Source organism: Seriola lalandi, unplaced genomic scaffold (assembly GCF_002814215.2).
Source record: "Seriola lalandi dorsalis isolate HSWRI2012SDOR001 ecotype SW California unplaced genomic scaffold, Sedor1 jcf7180002054326, whole genome shotgun sequence".
In the NCBI taxonomy this organism is placed as follows: Eukaryota; Metazoa; Chordata; class Actinopteri; order Carangiformes; family Carangidae; genus Seriola; species Seriola lalandi.
The window spans coordinates 676,445-693,737 of NW_019524879.1; the positions used below are offsets into that span (position 1 = coordinate 676,445).

The 17,293-nt window shown below is 42.1% G+C and overlaps 1 protein-coding gene across 3 annotated transcripts in view; it reads right to left on the bottom strand.

The window, feature by feature from the left end:
* The window catches only part of utrn (utrophin), a 170,390-nt gene that overhangs the window by 105,235 nt on the left and 47,862 nt on the right, over nt 1-17,293 (bottom strand). For all 3 annotated transcript variants that reach the window (XM_023407066.2, XM_087174192.1, XM_087174191.1), the window contains 20 exons: nt 16,788-16,916; nt 15,725-15,895; nt 15,488-15,544; nt 14,986-15,150; nt 14,128-14,265; nt 13,899-13,991; nt 13,566-13,736; nt 13,092-13,264; nt 11,875-12,025; nt 10,663-10,838; nt 10,111-10,246; nt 9,515-9,664; nt 9,235-9,387; nt 9,019-9,120; nt 8,666-8,786; nt 7,907-8,124; nt 7,633-7,750; nt 7,265-7,470; nt 6,181-6,335; nt 5,836-6,025 (listed from right to left, as the gene is read on the bottom strand). In XM_023407066.2, the coding sequence (XP_023262834.1) occupies nt 5,836-6,025; nt 6,181-6,335; nt 7,265-7,470; nt 7,633-7,750; nt 7,907-8,124; nt 8,666-8,786; nt 9,019-9,120; nt 9,235-9,387; nt 9,515-9,664; nt 10,111-10,246; nt 10,663-10,838; nt 11,875-12,025; nt 13,092-13,264; nt 13,566-13,736; nt 13,899-13,991; nt 14,128-14,265; nt 14,986-15,150; nt 15,488-15,544; nt 15,725-15,895; nt 16,788-16,916 (2,973 nt within the window). The remainder of the gene's footprint in view (nt 1-5,835; nt 6,026-6,180; nt 6,336-7,264; nt 7,471-7,632; nt 7,751-7,906; nt 8,125-8,665; nt 8,787-9,018; nt 9,121-9,234; nt 9,388-9,514; nt 9,665-10,110; nt 10,247-10,662; nt 10,839-11,874; nt 12,026-13,091; nt 13,265-13,565; nt 13,737-13,898; nt 13,992-14,127; nt 14,266-14,985; nt 15,151-15,487; nt 15,545-15,724; nt 15,896-16,787; nt 16,917-17,293) is intronic.

Genomic DNA, 17,293 nt, shown 5'->3' on the forward strand with positions numbered 1-17,293 from the left:
GACATCAAGAACACAGTCTGCAGCTCTCAGCTCTTTCCAAAAGAATCTGTGAGGCAGACACATGCTCAGCAGCGTGTGTGATTTCAGCATTTAAATAACTTAACCATAACAAAGTCAGTTAATAACTTTAATGAAGAGGCTTCATTGTTAATCACAGCCATTATAGTGCAAACTCTCCTAAATCCTTTGACCACTGAGGAAATCAAGTCTCCTTTCATTAACAATATATCCTGTCAGGATGACTCCACATACATAAACTGCAAAAACACAATATGCACACGCTGCCTTGTTAGTTTGTTTATGCCTGCACCACTATAAAGTCAGAACTCGCTTCAAAACTGACACTATGCTGACAAAAATATAAAGCGAATTCACACTCAGGGGCGCACACACACCACAAGAGTTGGAATCATTATTTTTTATGCCGAAAAAGTGCCAAAAGTCTTATAGAGTCAGTGAAGTGTATACACACACATATATATATATAAAAATATGTTTCAGAACGGCATACTGACAGAGTCCCTGAAACAACATCAGCTGGAACAAAATGTCTTAACAACCAAATGACTCATGAATAAAAAGACCAAAAATAGAGAAACAACGGATTAAGAAAAGAAAGACAACTTGCAAAGAAAGGAAAAGAAAAGAAAAGGACTTCTACAATGAAAAAATACACATACCTTGCAAAAACTATCTGCTTATAGGCACAAACCAAATCACAAACAGCCTTAAATATTGAAAAAATAGTCTCAACACCGAATCCAAAAGCTTCAAGAAAACTCAAAATAACATGATAAAAGTTTTGTAAGCTGAATCAATATGTTAAAAAAAAATCAACTTCACACACGTTGAAGTTTAAAACATATTTCTACCTAATCTAGAAAAAAGAAAACAAACAAAAAAAACAAACAAACAAACAAACAAAAAAACAAAACAAACTCTCTGTCCTCCAGTCTGCTCTCTTCCTTGGAGTCCACGTACCTTGCAGAGTTTCTGGTAGCGCGGTGAGGAGATGGCCATCCTCTGGAGCCTGTGTAGGAAGACCACCACTTTCTGGAGGGAGGTCCGGACCATGGCCATCATCTTAAGAATGCTACAAGTCTGCAGCAGCCTGCTCCTGGTCCGCATGCTAGCACTGCCCTACCCCGCTCATATTGTTCTCCCTCTCCCTCTCCCTCTCCCTAGCCAGCCGACCAGACCCCAGCCAAGCTGACGTGATGCGCACACACACGCATGCACACACAGAAAAAGAAAAAAAACACACACACACACACTCGCAAGCGTTCTCAGCTCAGCATGCCCCCACGTTTCGTCACATACATACACACACTACACACAGTGAGCGCAGCCTCAGTTACCTCTCTCTCTCTCTCTTTCTCTTTACAGACACCCTGACACTGCTCACAGCATGCACACACACACACACACACACACTCACATATGATGATGCAGGAGAGCAGGACAAGACGAGACACTCACTTTCTCCTCCACGCGGACATTCACACGCGCACCCCGAACGCAGAGCCAGAAGAGAATCAAACAAAAATCACTTGTGACGGCACCCTGCAGAGTCAGAGGAGGGTGACGAAGAAAAAGAAAATTAAGAAGATGAAGAAGAAGACCAGGGAAAAAAAAAATCAACAGGGAGAAAAGAGTAGAAAGTGCTGGCAAGCTGGGAGGAAAGGAGAGAGGAAGGCACGGGTTGCACTGGACGAGAAGAGATGCTGGTTATACGCGGCTCACTTTTTACTGCCACTGATCCAGAGAGGGAGGAAGAGAGGGGAACGAGTAAGAGAAAGAAAGGGAGAGAGACACAGAGGGAGCGAGAAAGAGAGAGAGGAAGAGAGGGAGAGATTCCGTAATCCTTTTGGACCAAAGAAAGACAGAGAGAGAAAGAGGAGAAGAAAAGAAGGAGAGACGGATCAAAACCAAGCAGGGTAAAGGACAAAAAAAACCACTACCTCTGCCATGAAGGGAGAATGATATTACGCAAAGCAACCAACAAGATCAATGAGCGAGAGAGAAGGTGAAAGGGAGAGAGAGAGCGCAACAGTGAAAGAGAGAGGGACTGAGCGAGAACTCAGAGCACAAAATGAGATGCACACACACACACAATAGCATTATGGAGAAGGAGGAGTTATTTCAGGCATCCAGTGTTCCTGGAAGTAAAAGTCCCGTTCATTTTCTGCATCTGCAACGTTAGTGACTGACAGCTGGGACGCTTCCACGGCTTGGATGTGAATGAACCTCTCCTGGTTGAATCATGAATATTGGACAGTATACCTGTTCCTTTTCAATCAGAAATCAAATTTCTTATGCGTATGCCACATGTTTTGTACTTTCTGTCTTAAGTAAAGCATTATGGAACCTGTTCTGTAAAAAATGAAGCACCCATTTTAATCCAAATCATGACCTTTACCTAAACTTAACCAAGTATTTTTTGTGCCTAAAAACAACCAAACCACGAATGTTCCATAAGCTTAACCACGTGTATATATTGTAACCATAACAACCACAGTCTGGTACATCTGCCACCATAGGGGCACTACTTCAGGTGACACTCATGGATCGTATCAGATCAGATCACTGTCTTCCTCAGCTAATGGAATCTGCCACGCTTGTTGTCTCAGACACCTGAGCTATCTCCATGACGATTGAACAAACTTCCATCGGCGAGAAATACTGTGAGATGCATTTGAAATCTCCAGAAAACGGACTGGGTCTTGAGCTCATTTTTTATTTCAAACTGATGGCTATAATATAAAATTACATTATCATTTATTAATACAAGAGACACATTTGTTTCTATGTGAAGAAACACAGAGGATAATGTTAAAAGGGAATTGTGGAGTGGAGAAAAACATTACCAACAGCAGCAACTCCACCTACTTTGCAGTTCTATAGTGTGTATGAATGTGTGTTGTGTTTGAGTGATCCAAATGCAACTTTCCAGAGATTAGCTGAGAAGAAATGAGGGGGGCCTTACTGGCATAGAGCAGATAAAAGAAATGGAAAAGGAAGAGTGGGAGGAAAAGTAGAGCAGGAGGAGAGAAGATAGGAGGGCAAGGTCAAGAGAAGATAAAAGGCTTTTAAGCATCTTTTATCAGTGCGGAAAACAGCTAAATCTTTTAAGAATAAATCTGGTGGAGGCGCAGAGATGCACTGTAGAGATGACATTAAGAGACAAAGGGTAGGAGAAGAATAAGAGAAAATCAGGTTAAAGCAGAGATAGGTGCACAATCAGCAGAGATTATCAGAAAACAGCCGCTCAGCTCCTACAGAGCCACTGACCACAGTTTTACACAAAGGTAGGTTTTTTAAACCTATTCACGTTCTCTATGACTCCTTCTGTTGGACTTTTATTTGAAGTGCTGCTGAAAAACACGCTCTCTTTCTCCCAACCGAAAGACAAGAGGCATTTATTTGAAGTGAGGATGAAAACCTCTGTATCACCCGAGAGCAGCACGCTTCACACCGACGGTTCCCCGTAAGTATGACTCATACATTTAAAATGAGCTCAAACTGGCACATATACACAACTGGTGTATTCAGTGCAGCACTAGGGGATGCGTTACAGCACTTGGTCGCTGCATGTACTGTCATTTCTTACAGATGAAGGGAGACTCCAAGGCAGGGAAGAGAAATGAATACAAATAAATTCCTTTAAACCAACATGCAGCTTACCTACACAGCCAGCTAGAATAATCATCATTTACCGGCAGGCTCGTGCACACGCACACACACACAATCGCATCAATTGAGAGAGGGGGATCATGATGAGCTTACTGAAGAGCTCTGTTTAGACAAGGTTTAACTGGCAACCGCGTACATTTCAAGTCATTCCACAGAGTATCGACTGCTTCACAGGGAATTACAAGGGAGACTGAGTGTTGTGTTGGCTCAGTGTTCATGGTACTGACAGTACCGGGTCGCAGCTAAAAGGTTGTGGGAGGCATGTATGCCTCTGCTGCTCACATTGCTACGGTCAACACACTCACACACATAAGTGTAAAGCCCACAGCCAAATACACAAGGCAGGCTTGATAAAAGCAGCTCTTCAAGCTGTGGGCACCTTTGCACTTTTCTGGTGGATGCCATTATTGCTATGGCCTTCACCATGTGTGCACATGTGTGGGGTGACTTATATACCATATACCACGTACCAGCTCCATGAGATTACAGAAAAATGTAAATTCTCTGTATATATGAATAAGATATGATGGATGTATAATCAGTAACAAAGATACGTCTTTGTTTGATTAACCCAGTTTCTACACTTGAGCATTATCCATAGGTCTCAACTCCGACTGTTCAATTCAGATCCACTGATATGCTGTAAGTTCCAGTGTTTCTTCAAATATTAGCCTTTGACTGATACTTAAATTAAATTTCAACTCAGTTACTTTCACCACATTTACCACACACAGGACCTTTGAGATGTCTTTGACGGACTTTTTAGGAATAAAATCCAACAGTATTCAGTATATTATGTCCTTTAAAATTGTGAAAGGGCTTATAATGATGGATTATATTTGATACAATAAATGTAGAACATGATAACAATATCCATTTCTTCCCAATTATCAGAGTTATATTAGACACAAATCCAGTCAGGCTACAAAAATGAGCTGCAGAAGTCTCTAATCCTCACCTTCACACCAAGTTAATGAATTTGCTAAAATCTTTGTGGCCATTCATGCAGTGATTAACTGTCATTTTTATGCCTCCATCCATTCATCCTTTCCATTCTCAGGAACGCCTTGAAGGATTTTCTTTGAATGTGGCACAAACATTCACTTGGACACAAAGATGAACTGATTAGAATTTAGTGGTCATAGGGCAAAGGTCACTGTGACCTCACAAAACTCGACCATGACTAACACAGTTAGTTAACACAGTTGAACACAAATGTTTAATGGGATAAAATAATGACGTGATAGCTTTTTATATCAACACAATGAAAGGTCAACTGCACTGTGACATCACAATATTCTGCAAAAACACTTAATACCTTCCTTCAAAGTCTTTACTACATATATTTTATGAATGTGAACGTAAACTGCGAGGTGGTAAGTCTAGTTCTCTATAACCTTGGCCTGTTTTTAGATAATTGGACACTGCAAATGGGAGTGAGAGCACAGTTTCATTCAAGACAACGTCAATGTTATTATTGAACTGAAGCTTTCGGTTGTGAAGAATGTATGACACTGCAGCATTTTCTCAAGGACAAGGAGTTGTTCTGAAGAGCATCAGGAAGCTTGGATATGCACACATACACCAAATCACTGCTCCTTTCTACTAAAAAAAACGGTTTTGCAAATGAAAGCCCCTCGGTGTACAATCCAAAAAAAGATTGACAGGTTCAGTACTTTATTTAAGAAATACTTTTCAACTAAAATAAGATGTTAAAAAAGAAAGATTAGTGCCCGTTTCATCCGCTGAAAGGGTGAGGTGAAATGATTTTGGGATTAAAATGTTACATAAAGCATAAGATGATATGTGTCAACGGATCCCTGAGGGAAGGTCTAGGTAAATGACAAGCTAGTGAGAGGAAGCACAACACACACACACACACACACACGCTTGCACTGAATTCCTAAGCAGCATAGGACAAGACGATCAATGAGCTGCACTCGATGCATACAGGCACTCACATGCCCTCTGTATACCCTCTCATTCACACACCTTTAACCAACGGCGTACAAATGGATGCACCCACACACACCTCAGTGGGTGCCTCAGTTCTGTTGGTGAAGGATGCATTAATGAAGGATGGCACTAAGATAATAGGGTAGCACCTGTGCATAGATTCATAGTTTCTATTTGCAGCCCTACCTCCAGTTGTTGCCTCAGCTCCTTGGCATGGGCGGAGTCCTGCGACAGGTCTTCCCTCTGGGAGGCATCGGCCAGAACGTTGACTGTAGTCTCTGCCTCCTGGAGCCATTTGAGGAAAGACTCCAGCTCCCTGAGAGACATCTGCAGACCCTTCAGTTCACTGTCCAGCTGGGTGTAACGGTCACTTGCCCTGCAAATTAATATTAATGTGTCAAATATGTAACACATGATTTATAGATGTGTAACTACTGTAGCAGTCATGACATGATTAAATACTGGCTGCAACTTCAGCTTCTCATTCGATGCATACCAGCAGACAGACAGGCAAACAGGCGTTGTGCTCACCTATTGTTGATGCTGTTCCAGGCAGCGTTGTGTTGATCCGTGACCTCTTTGATTCTCCTGGTGTCGTCAGTAGAGTACTCCCGCAAAAGATGACTGGACAGCTCGTTGAAGGCTGCAACTGCGCCTTGGCCTCGGCCCAGGTCTTGGAGGAACACCTGTAGAGCAATCAGCACGGTGACATTAGGGTCATCATGACAGTGAAAATGTGACAAACATTATGAGTCACTGTGAAGGCCCTGTTGGCATCACTGCAGTTGTTCATTTGCCTGCACTGTTTTCTATACATTTTTGTGGCTTGGTATCTTCTTTTAGTAAGACAAATAGCTATGAAAGGGTATTAATGACATATTCTCTAAATTTAGCAACATCAAATCAAACGTCAGGCATTAAAAACACAAAAAAATGTGTTATTCTACTGCTCAGTCCTCTGACATTGTTTGTCTAACCTCTGCTTAATCAAGCAAGGTTACATAAGACTCAACTGTCATAAGGCCATATTATTATATTAATTTAGCATTAGATAATAAATCATCCATATAGGAGCCCAAGGCACATTTTCTGCCTAAAAAATATACACTTCACATTTTTAAATGGACAATTACTCATGATTACAAGACCACACAAACCACGGATAGATAGCTGTGTATCTAACATGCTGGATTCTGTTACACTCAGTTGCCCTCTAGTGTTTGGTTCCTGTAATGTGTCAGACACACTCATGAGGCAGACTGTGTTTCTAAATACTCTCGGCCAAGTCATCATCTCAAATTAAGATGATGGATGATGTGGATGTACAAATGTTATTAAGGTTCAAAGTGAAACTGCAGAGAGGTGATTTATTCATTCCCACCTTGTACACACTTATAAGGCTGTATATAGAATCTCTAATACTTTATGAAGTAAGTTTGATTTGGTCTAAGATTTTTTCTCTCTTTTAGGAAAGTGAGTAGACACATTCTCTACGTTAGACTAGTCTAACGTATTCACAAAGATACAGAATCACAGTAAATGACCTCAGGAAAGACAGGCATGAGACACCCTGAGGACATGGAGAGAAAGTTTAGCAGTGAAACTTTCCCCTAACCTTGTTGTCAGCAAGCTGTTTAGTCAGAGGATCTCTGGACTGCTGAAGAAGGTTGTGGAAACGTCCTTCATTGTGCCCAATAAGGGCCTTCACCTCCTTCCTCTGCTCCTCCCACTGGTTGCTGTGGCCAGTCATGTTATCCAGCTGCTGGAGCCGTGCCTCAACACCATGCTGAGTGCTGTCCCACTGGCTGCGTACCTTCTCCACTAGAGACAGATGGGCAAAGAGAAAGTGATACTGTTAAACTGATTTAAAGGTGGGAAAAGATGCACTGTTACAAGCATGAATAGAAGTGCTGATTAAACAACACCAAATCCTTTCAGTCACTGTTAATTCTTTCCAGTGTGATCACCCTGCTCTCTCCTTACATTTCTCTGTAATGGATGTGCGAACATCCAGATTAGAGGTCTTGTTTTTGATGTTCTGTGCCAGGGTGAAAATGTCCTCAAGCTGTGGGTGACGCTGCTCCAAGTCACTCTTTGTCACCTGCCAGAACGAGACACATGTAAAAATACACACAAACACATCACACAAAGTGTAGAGTGGCAGCGAAAAAAAAACATCCTATTCCATTGAAAAATGTTAATCCCACAAACAACTCCCCCATTTCCCTCCATTCCTTCTTTCCTCTCCTCTTCTCACCTGAAGGCGTCCCATGGTGGTCCTGATCTCATCCGTGTCCCCCACAGTGACAATATTAGACTTGAGCATCTGCGTGATGAGGAGAAGCCAGTCTGCCAGTTCGGTGGCTGTCTCGTTGAGGTCGGTGGGCGCCACGGTCTCTGGTGTGTGCGGAGTTTGGTGGTGGGGGTCCTCGCTCACCAGGCTGGCCATCTGCACGGCTGAGGGGACCGCAGACACTGAAGTAAGGGTGGAAAAAAGGCGAGGAACTCAAGGCAAGTAATGTTGACATATAGATCTTCTTTAAAAGGAAATGATGCAATGAACATTAAAGATGTTAGAGTGAGAGAGGAGGTGCTGCCAAATGGCTCCCAGAGGATAGTGGCATCACACTAAATCATGATGAATGAGGCATCAGGATTTGTTTTAAATGGTACACAACCAGGACTTTGTTGCTCAACTCTTATTTAGTATTTCATCAGGCATTTTCGTGCTTTAGATTGAGATAAGCTAATAAAGAATTTCAAATTTGCCACTTGAGTATCTTTATTATTACCTCTAATGAAAGTACATGTTTATATATTTGTCATATCTTGTTAATGATCCATAAGACTCAAAAATCAAATTTTTCCTGTCTTATTAAAAGCTTATTGCTTCATTGGGACTGTGTTGAGTCTTTTCATCCACGTGCCCTTGACGTATTATAAAGACAAAACTACTGATATAGAAATGAGAGTAATTATGATGAATTTATATAAGTGCATTTCTCCACATATTTACCAAGCTGCTGATGTTGGACGACATGTTGGTGTTGTGCCCACGGAGAGACAGGGGGCTGAAGAGATTCCCTCAATCGACCATCCAGGGATTTCCAATCAGCTGCCAGCTGCTCTACCTTACTCTACACACATGAAGGCACATACATACAATTAATGGTTGAGTGCAAAATATTAGCAACAGAAAGCAGAGTGTATCCAGCTTTGAAAAAAGCAGTCAATTAATCTTTAATAAATTAGAGGAAACTGGGTTACCCAAAGTGGGGTAGTGGCATTTCAACAGTGCAATATGGTATAATTAAATGCTACAATTAGAACTGGTTCTCTTTTAAATTATATTACTATGGAAACTGGGACCTTTTCCTGAGGCAACAGCTGCTGTCGTCTCTGTAGCTCTATAGAATGAGCCAACAGTTCCTCCAGGTCCTTCTTCCTGTCTTTCATGGAGGCCTCCAGAGCCTGTGATGGGTAAGAGCTCATTTTAGACACAATATCTGTGTGTACAGTAACTGAACTTTCAGTGAGGTTAGGTGTGTTAGTTTTTGTGATGTATTTGGAGTGCAGAAGATCTACCTGTGCTTGCACAGGATTTAGGCCTCTGGTCATGATTGTCTGGTGTGTGACGACAACCCAGTCAGTGAGTCTGTCCATCCTGTCCTGGAACTGTGCATGACTTTGCAGGTTGGCCTCCACCTCCCCCGCATTGTCCAACAACTCATGGGTCACCTGCAGGGTAAATGGGGAGTAAACTATGATTATAGGAAGTAAGGAGGAGGAATAAGACAAGAGGATGGTAGAGATAAACTAATAAAAAGGTCATTTTAAAAGTTGGAATATGAACTACAATTCTCACCTTGCTCCAACTGAGGTTGATGGCTCTCAGTTTGCTGACGTGTTGGTCTCTGCTCTGAGGGCTCACACTGGGACTGGCCAGGATCTGAGGAGCGTGCTTGTTTAGCCAACCGAGACGTTCATTCTGTGCATCCATTTCCTCAGCGAGGGCCTGCGAGGAAACATGCACTGACCCTTAATTACACAAAGGATGACTGATTTATTGAAAATGAGACCTGTGCAAGTCAGGAGTAGAACAATAGCTCCACTTAGCCACATAATGTCACGTTCATTGTACTTTTTGCAATGTGTCTCCACGGGGGAGAACAGTCTGGCTAACGTTGTCAAGAAGGAATGACAAAATTGTATTGTTCAAAACAAGAGAAGTGAGAGTTAAGTTCACTCTGTGTATGTTTGTTGAGTTTCACAAGTTTTGCTCGAGACACAGAGAGCAACTTGTGGCTACAGCGAAGCAAATAGGGAAAAAGAAAAGGAAACATCAACACAGTCAGAGCTGACCATAAAAATAGCTAAATCTACCAGCTCTAGGGTAGGAATAGAAATGTCTGTGCTCCCATGAATCGCAATAACTTTAGCATGTTTTGGGCCTCGCTGTACCTTGAGTTCTTTGAGGTTTTTGTCAGTGGCGGTGACAGGCAGGGAACTGACAGCGTTCTCCGCTTGCTCCAGCCATACAGCCAGCTCCTCGCGTCTTCTAACCAGGTCTGACAGAGCCGGGTCCTCGCCAGCCAGCCTGCACACACACACACACACACACACACACACACACACACACACACACACACACACACACACACATACTGTATATTACATACTCAGATAAGGATCTCCATTTCCTGCCGGTTGCAGGTCTAATCCTAAAATTTACATTTAGATTACTGTTATAGACTGATTGACCACACTGATAATTTTAACCTGCCAAACACTGATAAAGAAACAAAGTCTGACAGTGATAGAGAGCGAGCGCTAACCTCTGTGCTATATTGTGCTGTAAAATCAAGCTGTTACATAATCAAGACACAGCAATGATATGTATTACATATCACTTGGCCTCAGTATTCAAATTTGACTATATCCCCTTAATGTTTTCAATCCATGCAGCCTCATTTAAATGCCACTGCATCCTGCGTGTTTCCATGGATACACTACCTGCGCTGTCTGTCCAGCACCTGGCGGTTGACAGCTCTCCAGCGCTGACCCAGAGTGTCTAGCTTTTCTTCAAGAAGTGGTCCATCAAGAGACGACAGCTGCCCAATTATCTGCTCCCCAGTGCGGGTCAGTATGGTCAGGACAGGTTGGTGGCTGGCAAGACCTTCTTCCAGCTCCTAAAATGTGTATAAAGTAATGAAAGAGTATTATGGACAGAAAAAGCGAGAAAAAAGGTGGAATCAGGGATCAATCAAAGAGCATAAGCCAATAAGCCAATTGACTCAGGGCTAAATCCCCTGCTCAAGTCGATCTCTCCAGGCAAATCTCTGATTGACGGGCATGATTTGTGGCAAATCAAGATTTAAGCTGCCAAATGTCTACTTCCACCAAGAGCGATTTCCAGGACAGATCCACAAAGTAGAGTTGAGTGCTTGTAGCGTCCACTAAAGGGTGAGTCAGCTAATTGATCTCTCAGTTCCCATCCCCTTGATCCAAGTCACATTCTCAGCAACTGTGAAAACGTGTAAAAGAGCGAAGCAGACGGACTGTAGCTGGGGCTCTGCAAATCACACTGATAAAAGGTGTTAATTGTGGCGGTGCTGTCAGCGATAATGCCGCGGCTTCAGAGAATTTAATTCCCCTTGGAAATGAAAGCGCTGCTTTAGTAATCAAACAAAGCAAAATTAAAGGCCTCTTCTCATCTCACTCTTCAGTTCACTTCTCTCCATTTCTCGCTCTGCATAATGAACAGTTAGATGTGCAGAGTGTTTGTTTATCAGGTACAGTGTAGCACTGATTTTTTTTTACTTTGGGGACCAAAATGCAATTATCTCTTCTTTAACATTTCCAACCATCCAGCTACTAATATCTCAAGCATATTACTGTGGCGTCCTGGGAAGGTAATAATCTTGGTTTCAGTTTATAAACATATGGAATGTTGTGAATCTATATTTGACTAATTACTAGTTTATCCAGATAATGTGGTATGCCTTGAATAGTTTCTATGCTGTCGAAAATCTACAAATACAAAACCATCTGCATGTTGTTCTATTTGCTAAACTTACAGAAGTCTCTGCTGTGATGTGATCAAATGCATATGTCAAAAAAAAAAGAAAAGATGTGAAATACCCCAGTACGCATGTGAAATCTGGTCACACACACTTGAACAAAATGTCCATTAAGACCTCCACATGCTCATCACCCTCCACTGACCTCTTGGTGTTGTCGTGCAGAGTCCAGATCCAGCTGTCCATCAGGGCCAACGCTCTCAGACAGCAGTGTCTCAGTGTCAGTCAGCCACTGACTCAGGTCATTCATGTCACAGTGGAACTGCCCCCACTCCTCTATGGCACGATCAAAACTCCTATTATAAAGGAAACACACACACACACACACACACACACACACACACACACACACACATACAAAGCATGTGAAACTTAAACCTGAGTTAAATTTGTAGTGAGGTTCATTCGAACGAGTGAAAAAATAAAATAAATCTGGTCTTCAAGGAAAAATGTGTTTTGATAAGGAAAAATGGGGCAGGTGACCTCTATTAAACACTGGAAAACGTCATTACACTCAGGAACCCCCTGAAAAGCAAAGCAGCAAAGTCTGATTGGTTACTTAAAATGCCGAATACAAAAATAGATCTTTTATCACACTGATAGTCTGCGTGACAGCTATTTCCTCTTACAGCATCTTTTGGAGCAGAACAAATCTGATTAGAGAGAAGGTGAGGAAATTAGTTCTTGATGAGTAATTTTAAGAAATACTCCATTCTTTAATTTTAAATGATACGTAGAGGTTATTGTGATTACACAAAGGCTGAGTGCGTCAGCATTTGTGTGCAATCTTCAAAATTAGGGTTACTCTAGCATGTGCACACACACACACTTTGCTGTATTCAGCAAATGGAGACTGTTTATGCCTCAGGAAAAGTGTTGATGGGATTCAAGGTCAGCCAGTGTGTGTGTGCGAGTGTGTGTGTGCGTGTGTGCGTGTGTGTGTGTGTGTGTGTGTGTGTGTGTGTGTGTGAATGAGTGAGTGAATATGTGGAGGCATGGGATTGTTTATGCCCAAGGAATTGTTTTGATGGTATTCAAGGTCAGTGTGTGTTTGTTTCTTTGTGTGTTGTTTAAGTGTGTGTACGGAGCTTGACTGTGTGCCCTGGTCTATCTCTTTATCTGTTCCTGCTGTCTCCTGAGTACCAGACAGCTGGCATTTAATGTCCCCGCAGCTCCGACCAAATATCGTGACACACAATTTCACACACATTCACATCTGAAATCAGCAGCTTGTTCATTTCTCTCCCCTGTCACAGCATTTTCTGTGAAAGACTTATTCAAGTTTGAATCAAAACCTTATTTCTAACTGATGAATGTATGTACAATGTAATCTGGTTGTGTGTGTGGGGTCGGTGCACGTACCCCTTGCGGTGATTGTACATGCGGTTAAGGCGATCCCACTCTGCGTTAAGCTGCGTGAGGGCGTCTCCAATCTGAGTCACCTCAGCAGGCGAAGCATCCCGAATGGCATCAGGCTGGCGCTCATGGGTCCCCGCAACCTGCTCACCCAGATGCTCCAGATTCAATTTGATATTCTGGGAAAAGAAAAACAAACGATAAAGGAAAAAGAGGCAGCAAAATGAATTAATTAAAACTGTGGCATAAACTTTATGCGACAAGCATGCAAACAGAAGAAAATCGCATAACTTTAATTGTGGCAGCTGGTTATCTAAAACAGACTGACTTCAATATTTTGCTGATCACTTTTAAGGAAAGGACAGGTTTGTTTTTTTCTTGTTCAACTTTGTGAAAGCAAATACACTAAACAGATTATTTTTGTGACTTTACAATAATAATTTTTGATATAGCAGTTTGAATATATGAGAGATGTCCCACCCTCAGTGTGTCCTCCTGGCTGGAGAAGTCTTCATAGAGCCCCCTGCTGAGCTCAGATGAGTTCAGAAGCAACTCATTGTCAGCCATTGCAAGGAGCACTTTGTTGATGTCCAACAGGTAGTCGGAGGGACTCAATGAAGGAGCACTGCTACGTTCCAAGGCAGACATCTCCTACACCGCAGAGGGAGAAGGGGGAAAATCATAAATCATATTAACACCTCTTGTGCCACAAAAGGTGAAACTGACTCTATCGTCATACAAATCAAGCAGATACAGTGAAGAACACAATTCAGTGGTTAATGTGACTTCTTGGTAAATGTGTTAATCCCTCACCTCGGCTGAAAACTCTCTTGTCTCTGTGAAGGTGTAAGAAGACGATGACTCCACAGAGACATCCACCTGCCTGATTCGCAGCACCCTCAGCTCCTAAAGCAGACACAAGCAGAAAGACAAGTTAACCGGTGCACAGAGGGAAAGTGGAGAGCTTTGTTTGCCTAGGTTAAAAAAAATCCCTGCTTGAGTCCTGTTTATGAAGACACAAGTTAGTTTCTATGCATCTCACCCTGTGAGCAGAATATTGGCTCTGCAGCCGGAGCAGCAGAAGTCTCAACTCCTCCCTCTGGCCCTCGTCTGAAGTTTGAGGCAGCAGCTCTTCTCCTCTTCTCAGCAGGTCTTCCACACTGGCTTTCTCCTCATCCAGCTGGTGCAGAAAGAGAGAGAGAGGGTGTAAGGTCAAATGCAATTCAAAAATTATTTGGAGACGATCTATCTATCTGTTTATCTATATTCTAGTCAATGGACATGAAAAAAAGAATAACTTACACAGCCTGAACTTACATTAGCTGTTAGTTGCTCCTTCGCTAGGCAAGCAACAAGTAGAGACGCTGTCGACACTTCTCAGGGAAATACTGTTAAAACCACAACAATAGCTTCCCAACTGGCACACTGACCTTGCTTTGGATTGGTCAAATTTGTTCAGCCGGTGTGTTTAACGTCATAAACCTTGATAAGGAAGACTGAATTCCAGACTTGTTCAGCCTTGAAATGCCCAATCAAAGTTAGTCTTATCAGGTGGCAGCTTTATATAGCCGGTAGCCTAGCATATCCTTCATAGAAAATCTCATAAAACTTCAGGTTTAAAGAGACAGACAGAGAATAATAGACATCCTGGGGCAATTTTCTATGTGTGCGTTTTCAAATTCCTCTAGAAATTGCTAGAGATGGCAAACTTTAATGGAAACTTTTGATCAGACGATAGACAGAGTACCTATTCTACTACCAGTATCTAAGTACAGTATCTAAAGCTCATTTCTAATGAAGCAATTACTATTTTACTGTCTTATCTTACAATATTGCCATTATTATTAATCATCATCATTAGTATAGCTATGAAAGTAAACTGAATGGTTATCTTGTAAACCTTGTCATCATCCAGGATGTTTACTGGGTCCTGTTGCTGTTGCTGCAAAGCCCTCAGTCTGTCCTGGAGCTCTGCCTGAAGGTCCTTCACCTCACTGGGGACCGGAGCCTCAGCAGGACAAGCCTGACTCTGACTCTCTACTCGAATCTCTCGGCTGTGAATGACCTGATGAGAAAGAGCAAAAACACACCTCAGGCAACTCAGCCAGAGCTATCAGAGCCGGTAAGATGAATGTAATTATCTCAGTGCATGCTCAAAGAGAAGGATCGGCTCGGTGTAATTTGTGATACGACAGTGACTCCACACTGAGCCTGGCAGTATTTTATCTAAAATCTCTCGGTAGCTCTTTTAATCTAGTTTGGATTAAATTCATTATATTGCCTTTATCACTGGTTGAGTATTTTGGAGTGAACTGGTTTTGCTTAAAGAAATTAATAAAACGAACTAACTATTAAATTATTAAACTGACTTTAAAGCTTGTATTAATGTGAGATTCTTGTACCTGCTGAGGTGCCTGCTGGTTCATTTCAACACCACCTGACTCCAGGCTGGTCATCATCTGAAAGCAAAAGACAAGGAACAGATACACTGACTGAACAGACCCCTTTCTATTTGAAAGTTTAACCTTTTGTGCGCGCACCAGGACTGAAGTCCACACTGAGCTTTTGATTGGTAAAGATGGTGATGGACGTTAAAACGTTTACAATACAGTTTCAACCTGTCTGTACAGCTTTTGTACCTTGGCAGTTTTGATGTGCTGGGAGACTTTGTCGAAGTTGCAGTTGAGCTCAGCCAGTTTGGGTTCCACCACATCTCTGCAGGCGGGGCCCCTGCTGGTCATCAGGATGATGGCCTGGTCCCTCACGTTGTCCACACGCAGACTGATGTCCTCCAGTTCCTCCAGCATGCTCTGAGGATAGACCACAGAGAAGCTGGTCATCTCTTTATCAGTTTATGCTACCAGTCATTCTCTCTCAGACTGGATGGCAGAGTAGCCTTGGGTCAGACCAGAAAACTAAGCGCAGCATGTACTGATCAAGCTTAACAGGCCCAGGGACCAGCTGAAATATAGTGGCAACCTTCAGTTGTCATGGCGAAAGGAAGGGAAGGGTTAAAAATTGAATACAACTGCAAGATATATTATTTGACACTGTGAAACTGTCAGACTTGGCTTCTCCTGTTCTCTCATTCAGCCATCTTCTTTCCCATATCTCAATAAACTCTCTCTCTTGCTCCTGACCTGACTCTCTCTAAATCTCTTTTTATTCTAACTGGTGAAACATGGTGGCATTGGGTAATCACTATTAAGAACTACAAAAAAATGTCCTATTAGTGTCCAAATATGTGTGCTTCATCAAGATTTCGATCCTAACCGAGCACAATAAATTTCTGCTGCACCAGAGGACAATCCAAAATGGGATATTTAGAAACGATTGATCATTACCTCACTAATCTCTTCATGTGAAAACGCATTAAAGTCTCTCTGTCCCAGAGGGTAACAGGAGAGGTATTCCTTGATGGATTGTCACAGAATGCATTTCCTTGCCAGAGGCGGTGATTTCCATAAAGCAATTCTAAACTACTATTTGATACTTCTAAGCTTTTCATGCTATAAGCTTGACCTATTCTTACATATTTTTCTGAATTTACAGAAAAAGAAAAATAGAATGAATTAATGACTCCGAAATGACGACAGGCAAAAATCAACTGGTAACTGCCCTTTATGTAACAGTTGCGCTGCATCCACAGTTTAGGGTTGTTCTCCCTTTCTCCCCACTGTGCTTCAACTCTCTCACTCCTACCTTCACCACCTTTTCCCTCTCTGTTGGAGCGAGCCGCTCAGCCTCGTCCAGGTGGATCTGGGTCTGATAGAGCCAGGTGCTGATGTGAGCCAAGTTCTCATCAAAAATTTCCACCTCATTCTGGTGACTCTGCACAAATACAAAGGAAAATAAAGGCTCAGTGTTTTAATAAGGACATAGAGAAAACTTTCATTGTTGTTTTTCAGGTCCTCCTGTGTTTTACACATTTTCTGCTTAATCTAAAACAAAGACATTTTACTGATTATGAGAGTTTCCATAACCTTTACATGACTTGCTGCAGCGCACAGTTACAAGAAGAAACATTTCTTAGTCTCTTTGTTAGTGGTAAATATATTTTGGTTGAGGAGTTGATTTGCATGCCTTTGTTTTGTTCTTGATTTGAATTTTATTTCTTTGCCTCGCTACTGCAAACACTTGACTTATGCAGCAAACCGAGGAAATGTTTTATTTTGGGTGTAAATCTTTCACAGATATAACCTTGCAAT